This window comes from Acanthisitta chloris, unplaced genomic scaffold (genome assembly GCF_000695815.1).
Source record: "Acanthisitta chloris isolate BGI_N310 unplaced genomic scaffold, ASM69581v1 scaffold4094, whole genome shotgun sequence".
Lineage (NCBI taxonomy): Eukaryota > Metazoa > Chordata > Aves > Passeriformes > Acanthisittidae > Acanthisitta > Acanthisitta chloris.
This window is the reverse complement of record NW_008669696.1, coordinates 38100-46572: the sequence shown is the minus strand read 5'-3', so window position 1 is coordinate 46572 and position 8473 is coordinate 38100. Positions and strand designations below refer to the sequence as shown.

The window sequence follows — 8473 nt, the reverse complement described above, 5'->3', positions numbered from 1 at the left end:
CATATAAAAATAAATAGATATGCAAAAATATATATAATCTCCCACTCTTTTACTACCTCTTTGCCCTACCCCAGGCTGCAGAGCCAAGAATTTGGAGCAGGACTGTTTCTTTCCCAGTTTTCCTTGGGTGCCAGTGTTTGCTGGGGCTGTCAGGACCATGCAAAGCTGACATCCCTGTTGGTTGACTGTGTTGGTTGCAGAGCAGGCATCCAGTGAAAGTGAAAAATTTTGGCAGGGAGGGGGAAGGGGTTTTTTTGCTTGTTGAGAAAACAGAGAAGAAAACACCCTTTTTTATTATTTAAACATTTTTGTCTGTGTGTGCTTTTGCCTTTGGCTCCCAAAAGCAAAAAGAAAAACAAAATGTGTCTTCCTGGAATTCATGTGTTGATCAAGAGCTGCCATTTGTCCCAGAAAAAATGGGAGCTGAAAAACTATTTTGGGAGCAGGAGGTGCAGGGTAAGTCCAGCAGGCTGATCCCTCCATCTCTGTGACTGTTCTGCACCATATCGTTGGTCACATCCTGTAATGGTGAAGAAAGATGGTGTTAATGTGGTCACATCCTTCTCCATCCATGAATTGGGTGTTCAGCAAGGGAATATAATATCACAGTATGCTAAGTAGTTGGAATAGATCTTAGAGATCATCTAGTCCCACCCCTCTTGCCATGGGCAGCAACACCCTCCACTAGACCAGGTTGCTCAGGCTTCATCCAACCTGGCTTTGAACACTGCCAGGGTTGGGGCAGCCACAACCTCCCTGGGCAACTTGTGCCAGTGTCGTGAAGCAGAGGGAAAGGGGATATCCCCATGCTTTTAATACAGGGTGTGAGATTTAGGGCATGGAATGTCCCTTGGGCTTGGGATGTAGCAAGCAAACACATCCTGGGGTGTGGGTATCCCCAGGAGATGTGATGAACATCCAGGGATGGTCTCCACTGTGCAAAATCCTTGTGAGCTCAATTAAATACTTAGAAAATGCAGCCTGGAGAGGGTTGGCAGTCACAGCATTTCCCAGCCTGGGAATGCTGCTCTCTGATTTGAATTTTTCCAGGTAGAATTTTCCCCAGGCAATCAGAAATGGGCATAAAAAAGTGCATAAATCATCCTGGTAAATCTAGCAAGTGAGTTAGCTGCTGTGGTGAGTGATAGCATGTAGTATAATTCAGAAAATATTAGAGGATATTGGGGTTTATGTAATTATCTGTAGAAACAGAGAGGTTTAAATTCCTATTTTCCTTCTATTTAGGGGGTTAAATCTCAGCTGGTGCTGAGGTTGGCTTCCTGCATGGGACAAATATCCCCCTGGGGTCTCCATCTGGTTCAGGAGGTCAAGGCATCCCTTCTCCTGTGTTGACATCTCCTCTGCGTGAGTGTGGACACCTGAGGCAGGATTTGGACCATATTGGTGGTGGGAAGGCCATGGTGCCTCCAGCAGCGGCTGAAGGCATATCAGTGGTTGCTCATATGGCCTTGACCTGCCTTTTCATTGGTGTTTCTCCTCCTTGGTTGAGTCTCCTGGAATCAAGTTGGTGGTGGAGCTTCATGGTTGGTGTCTACAAGCTGGGCCTGGTGGTATAGCATCTTAGTGTTTCAAAGCTGGGGCTGGTGGTGGAGCTTCTCAGTTGGCATCTCTGACTTGGGATGCATGGGCAGGGATGGATGGCATGCCCACGTGGGTCTTTTCCTGGAGAAAGATTGAATGATTTTTATTTCCTTCTTCCCCACAGCTGATAGTCGAAAAAACAACTGACTACCCTTCGGCTGAGTACTCCCTGGTGGAGGATGTAGCCCTCCACTTCACGTGTTTGATGGACAGACTGAACGAGCAGCGCCTCTTTCAGCCGGACCTGTGCGACGTGGACATCGTGCTGGTGCAGCACAAGAGCATCTTCCCGGCGCACAAGGGGGTCCTGGCAGCCTACAGCCAGTTCTTCCACTCCCTCTTCACCCAAAACAAGCAACTGCAGCGCGTGGAGCTCTCTCTGGAGGCCCTCACCTCACAGGGTCTCCAGCAGATCCTCAACTTCATCTACACCTCCAAGCTCCTCGTCAACTCCTGCAATGTGCAGGACGTGCTGAACGCGGCCGCCGTGCTGCAGATGAACAACATCGCTTCCTCCTGCCAGGACCTTCTTGACACCCGCTCGCTTAGCCTGGCTACTGACATGGCCCTGCCTGCTGAGGGCTGTGCTGGACCCCCACCCTACTACTGCGAGATCAAGCAGGAGGTGGATGCCCCCCATCCCAAAATCTATGCCCGGGAGGGCAACGACCCCTATTCAGTGCGTGTGGAGGATGGAACAGGTGGTGGGACGCTCCCTGCTGGTCCAGCCAAGCAGTACTACAAGGAGGAGAAGGATGGTGGTCCTGCTGCTGTCTGTAAGATGGAGGGTGAGGAGTCTGAGGAGGACCTGGACAGCCAAGGCTCATATAACCGGGAGCAGATCATTGTGGAGGTGAACCTCAACAACCAGACCCTCAATGTTTCCAAAGGCATGGAGGGGAAGGCAGCTGCCAGTGAGGCGGCCGTGATGGGGCGGCCAGAAGGTGATGGTCGAGACACAGAGGAGGATGGGGAGGAGGAGAATGAGGAAGGGGAAGAGGAGGAGGAAGAGGAGGAGGATGCAGAGGTGGGCGAGGAGGAGGAGGAGGAGCACAGTGAGGAGGAAGACCTGGAGGAGACGACAGAAGAAGAGGAAGATGATGACGATGATGAAGATGCGTCAGAGACGAAAAGGGAGAAGGGTGGGCAGCCCCGCAGGGGCAGCCGTGCATCCAAAGCCACCAAACCTACCATGGCAACCAGGTCGCAGGAGATGGCCAAGGTGGAAGAGGAGGAGGAGGAGGAAGAAGAAGGCCAGCGAGGGAGGAAGAGGAAAAAGGAACAGGATGGTTTGGGCCAGAAGGTGAAGCTGGAGGAGAAGCAGCACTACCCATGCAAGAAGTGTCCCCGGATCTTCAACAACCGCTGGTACCTGGAGAAGCACATGAACGTCACGCACAGCCGCATGCAGATCTGCGACAAGTGTGGCAAACGCTTCCTGCTGGAGAGTGAACTGCTGCTGCACCACCAGACTGACTGCGAGAAGAACATCCAGGTGAGCCAGTGCCATCCCATCAGGGGATGGACATCCCACCACAGGGCAAATATCCCACCAGCAGGTGGAACATCCCACTAGGGATGGCCATCCTGCCAAGATGGGGACATCTCACCAAGGGAGGAGTATCCTACCATGATGGGACATCTCAGTGGGGGAGGGAGATCCTAAACACCATGGAGGTCATCCTACCCAGCTACAGCACAGGATGGGCTCATGTTCAGACAATACTGATGTTGTGGTTGGCACATGGCAGACAGGAGGGAACCTTCCCTCACCTGTGACTTGTATTCAGGCTCAGGAGGGTCCCATGGTGGCATGGGACCAGAGGATTTGTGCTGAGGGACCATCAGTTCTGTTTGGCTGGCTGGCTGGAAATACGGAGTTAATTTTTGAGCAGTAATTTTTCTTTTGAGTTTATTCAGCTAATCTGGATAAAACATTGCAAGCCCCTGATGGAGACACACTCCAGCCATTCCCACCCAGACTGAACCCAGTTTAGCTTAATTCAGAGATTTGCTGACAGGAGTTAAAATGGTTTTAATCTGCCTTTTGTGCTTGCTTTTTTTTGGTGTATTAGCAAATTTCCAAATGCATTTGACATCCATGCGTGGCTCAGGCTTGGTGTGTCCTTCCCTGTGCTAATGACGTCCTGCATTTACAAACTGACTCCGTTAAATCAGTGCAGTTTTGGGGGGATAGGGAGTCATCCCATCAGAGCAGCAAACACATGTGCCTGAAGACTCCTCCAACCCTTCTCTTAATCCCCGATGAGCTGTTTTGCATGATGCTGCTGCTACTAATTAAAAAGATACCAACTTCTGGAGAGTTTCATCCATCATCCTTCTCACCAGTGACCCAATTTTAAATGATCTCACAGCTCTTCTAGATGAAGGTAATGTAACCCAAGTGCTGCTGGAGGCCTTTGCTGATGACATCCCAAATAAAGTGGGGAATGAGGCAGATGTCAGCATTAGGGCTTGTTGGGAACACATACAGGAACAATCTTGGCTTCAGTTCATGAAGGCGCTGCAGCCTTCACTGACCCTTTGGTGCATCTTCCTGACAGTTTCAGATTGCTGAGTTTGCTTTTTTGGGATGTGTTTTCCCAGAATGGATGAGTGCAGCTCTGGTATCTGTGGTGGTGGCTGTTTCAGAGCCTATTGTCAAGCCTAGGCAGTTACAAATGAGTTTTCCCAGAATATTTCTTCAGTCTCATCTGCTTTCCAGATGGATGACATGGGGCTGTTACCTCATTGCTTTTTTTTTTCCCCCCACCCTTTTTATCCTTTTTCCAGGTCATTTCTGAATAGGATGAACCACAACTGCCCATGCAGTGACCTCTTTCTGTGGAAAAATTATCGTATTATCTCCCACTTAATAGAGCATTTTTAATTTTATAAATAGCCAAATTCAGTCCATTTGCACTGATAATATTGAATATCTTTATCAATATACTATGGAATTAAGTCTGGACAGAAGAAGGATTCTGTTCAACTCTGTACCTGTAATAGACAGTCTTTATTATGTGATTGTTAACTGGTTCCATGGAGGAACCGTCCCATTTATCCCAGTCAGGTCTGCTGCTTTCTTTCCCTGTTTTGTTAGATTTCATTCATAATGCTTTGGATTTTAGGTTTCATCTCACTCTCTGTGATCATTTCCCATTTCCATAACATACATCCTACCTCCATTACCTGAAAAGTGATTCATCCTTTGCTTTACTGGGTTGTTTCTCAAACCCTTTTTTTGGCCAGTTTCAGTATGATTTTCATCTTAACCTGCGATAATTTATCTTCTCATTTTGTTCCCTCATTTGGATATTGCTTCCACATTTTTGAGTGATGAATTTCTGCAGTAACTGAGGATACAGAGCTCAGCCCCACAGTGTGTTTGGTCCCAGCCTGAGGGTTTTCCTTCCTCTGCTGCTTTCCCTCTACCTTTCATTTTAGAATTCCCCTACAGCTTTTTTTGCAATTTTAGTGGAGAAAATGGGCATTGATGTGTCTTTGATATGAGGCTCTAGTCTTGAATTCACCCTGAAATATCTCTTAAAGCAGAGATCAAACTGTTCTGATCAGTGGAAATACATACTTAGGAACAGTAAAACTCAGAGGACTAGGTATGTTGACGTTTGAGCATGGCTAGATGAAGATAATGAGTTTAGGAATGCCTCTATGACCTTAATTTTGCATTTTGAGCACATAAATACGTGCAGAGAGATACTGTGACTTCATAATATAATGGAGTATTTTCCACAGTATCACAGCAAAATTTGGTTGAAGCCCTTCAACAAGCATCTGTTCTTCTGGGTAGGAGGAGAAGCTGGAGGAATCCCTCCCTGAGCTCACTGGTACTGCTCAGCCAAGGCATGAAATATTTTCTCAACACATCTGTGAGGAGAAGGGATGGTTTTAGCTCTGTTGACCAAGAGGAAGATGAGTCCTGGAGAGATAGAGGGCAAAGAGTTGACTCTTGGTAAAAAGAAAGACCCTTGCCTCCTGGCAGCATTCTTGACCAGGTGCTGTCCACTGTTCCTGTGCTCCAGAAATGGTTTCTGTGTTTCCCTGAGTAGCAAACTGGTCCCATGTGCTTCAAACAGATCTCATGTGGAAGTTGGAGATTTTTCTTAGAACTTCCAGAGAAGCATTGAACTTGCTGGAGCTGAAGCAAATCTCTACCATAACCTTTTAGGGAAGACTCTGCAGGTCGTGTTGTTCTGTTTGTGCTGCTGGACTGTTTTGGAGTCTGTTTTGGACCGTTTGGATAGCACAGAATCACAGATATGTTTGGAAAACTCACTTAGTGGTGAAGTATACTTAATATCTTCTGAAGACTGAAGTTGTGCTGCCCTGGCTCAGGATTCTCCTTGTTTCTATATTCTTTGCAGCTTTCTAATGCACAGAGGATTGGGATGATTTTACATAAGGGCTTAATTTAGGAATAAAATCCCCAGTTGGGAATAGGGCCTTGGTGCACGAGCTGCTGTTTATGCAAGTCCTAATTAATACAGCTGTTGATGGAGATGCCATGTCCTTCCCTGGAAGGTCATTGTCCCTTCCTCATCCTGTGGATAGAAATTTGAGGTTTGGAGGTTTTGAAGTGACAAGGTCTGTATCAGACTTTCTGGTTGGAGTGAATTTTTATATCTCAGCTATAGGTTTCATAGTGATGTTTCCTTTCACTGGATGAAGCTGATAACTTGAAGAAACAGAAATGGTGGTGCTTGGGCCTGTTCCCCTGCTTCACTAACCATCTCCTCTCTCCTTACAGTGTGTGACATGTGGGAAGGGGTTCAAGAAGCTCTGGTCTCTTCACGAGCACAACAAGATTGTCCATGGCTATGCTGAGAAGAAGTTCTCCTGCGAGATCTGTGAGAAGAAATTCTACACCATGGCCCATGTGCGCAAACACATGGTTGGTGAGTGCGGGAGGCACTGGTGCCACAGGGAGATCTCATTAGGGGTGTTCATCCATCATTTTGGCATCATTGCCATCATTTTGGCTGTGAAGGGTGTGTGTTTTTGCTGTTGGGTGTTTAGAGCTGGGCTTACTCATGGGTGATGTTTCTCACATCAGCATCTTGAAATTTGGCCTGGTATTTAAGGTTGCGGTCAGTGTTGGGTTTGGAGCAATCAGGTGTGGTGCTGAGGAATCTCATTTATTTTGTTTAACCAGAAAAAAAGACCTCAGAAGTGACCAACAAAAGGTATGAAGTATAACCATCCTTCCCTTGTAAAAGAGGACCAGACCACACTAGCGCAGGACTTTGAAAAGCAAATTGCATATGGCAATGGTCAGGTCTCAAAAAGATCCAAAACAAGGAGGGATTTGGGAGGCAGTTAGGGAAGTACTTGAAATGTTGCTGCTGCATATCTTCGTGAGATAGCTTTGGGTTTGCTGGGTTTGGGCACTGGTGTTGGGAGTGACATCTGGGACGTGGGGAGATGGATGCTTGAGGTGTGGGAAGGGTGCCTGACCCTGCCCCTCTGCCCATCAGCACACACCAAGGACATGCCGTTCACCTGTGAGACCTGCGGGAAGTCCTTCAAGCGCAGCATGTCCCTCAAGGTCCACTCGCTCCAGCACTCTGGGGAAAAGCCTTTTAAATGCGAGGTAAGGTCCTCTCAAAGGAGCACAAAAGTGCTGATTTGGGGAAAGATCTTGCACTTCTTGAGGCTTCCCCCATGCTTTGTGCCAGTGCAGCTGTGGGGATACTCCCACGCTTTTCCAAACTTTGCTCACCTTCGTTTAAGGGTCCTGCCAAACTTATGATGAAACTTGTCCAATGCCGGGATCTGGATCTTGCATCCCACTTCAAGCCTATCCAGCCTGCAAACCTGGCTGGGTATATCCCAAAAAGCCATTTATTTGGGTTCTTTTTTGGGGAAAAAATTTATTTCTTCACTGCTGGTGATTTGGGAGGCATGTGGGGGTGTTTTGGGTGCTCATCAGCAGCTCATCCCCTTGTTGCCCCCGCAGAACTGCAACGAGCGCTTCCAGTACAAGTACCAGCTGCGCTCCCACATGAGCATCCACATCGGCCACAAGCAGTTCATGTGCCAGTGGTGTGGCAAAGACTTCAACATGAAGCAGTATTTTGATGAGCACATGAAGACACACACAGGTGAGAGGTCTTAGAATCATCAAGGTTGGAGGATACTAAGAGCCTCAAGTCCAACCATCAACCTGCCACTCTGCTGTAACCCCTAAACCCTAAACCATATGTTCCAGTGCCGGATCCAGATGCTTCTTAAACACTTCCAGGGATGATGTCTCCACCACCTCCCTGGGCAACCTATTCCAATGCCTGACCTCCATAACAGTGAAATATTTTTTCCTGTCATCTAATCTGAATCTCCTGTGTCTCAGCTCATGTGCATTCCCTCTAGTCTTCTCATTGCAGGCATGGCAGAAGAGACCATCCCCCACCTCTCTACAACCCCCTTTCAGGTAGTTGTAGAGAACCATGAGGTCAACCCTGAGCTGCCTCTTCTCAAGGCTAAACAAACCCAATTCCCTCAGCCGTTCCTCTTGTGTTTATCTTTCCCCCAGCCCCTGCAGGAATCAGCAGTGGGATGGGGGTAGCATCTTTGGGTGGATAGCAGGATGGCATTTTGGGAGGGATGGCCCAGTCCGTGACTTCTCATCCACCTTCTCTTAGGTGAGAAGCCCTATATCTGCGAGATCTGCGGGAAGAGCTTCACCAGCCGCCCCAACATGAAGCGGCACCGCCGGACCCACACGGGCGAGAAGCCGTACCCCTGCGACGTCTGCGGCCAGCGCTTCCGCTTCTCCAACATGCTCAAAGCCCACAAGGAGAAATGTTTCCGCGTCAGCAACCCCTTGGCTTCGGACACAGCTGTCCCCCAACCC

The 8473-nt window shown here is 48.2% G+C and overlaps 1 protein-coding gene across 1 annotated transcript in view; it reads left to right on the top strand.

Moving 5' to 3' along the window:
* The first annotated feature begins 1732 nt into the window (after positions 1 to 1732).
* ZBTB47 (zinc finger and BTB domain containing 47) overlaps positions 1733 to 8473 on the top strand; it is a 6898-nt gene continuing 157 nt past the window's right edge. Inside the window, exons 1-5 of the mRNA XM_009073400.1 lie at positions 1733 to 3097; positions 6371 to 6518; positions 7098 to 7213; positions 7580 to 7724; positions 8262 to 8467. Of these exons, the coding sequence (XP_009071648.1) occupies positions 1808 to 3097; positions 6371 to 6518; positions 7098 to 7213; positions 7580 to 7724; positions 8262 to 8467 (1905 nt within the window). The 5' untranslated portion in view covers positions 1733 to 1807. The remainder of the gene's footprint in view (positions 3098 to 6370; positions 6519 to 7097; positions 7214 to 7579; positions 7725 to 8261; positions 8468 to 8473) is intronic.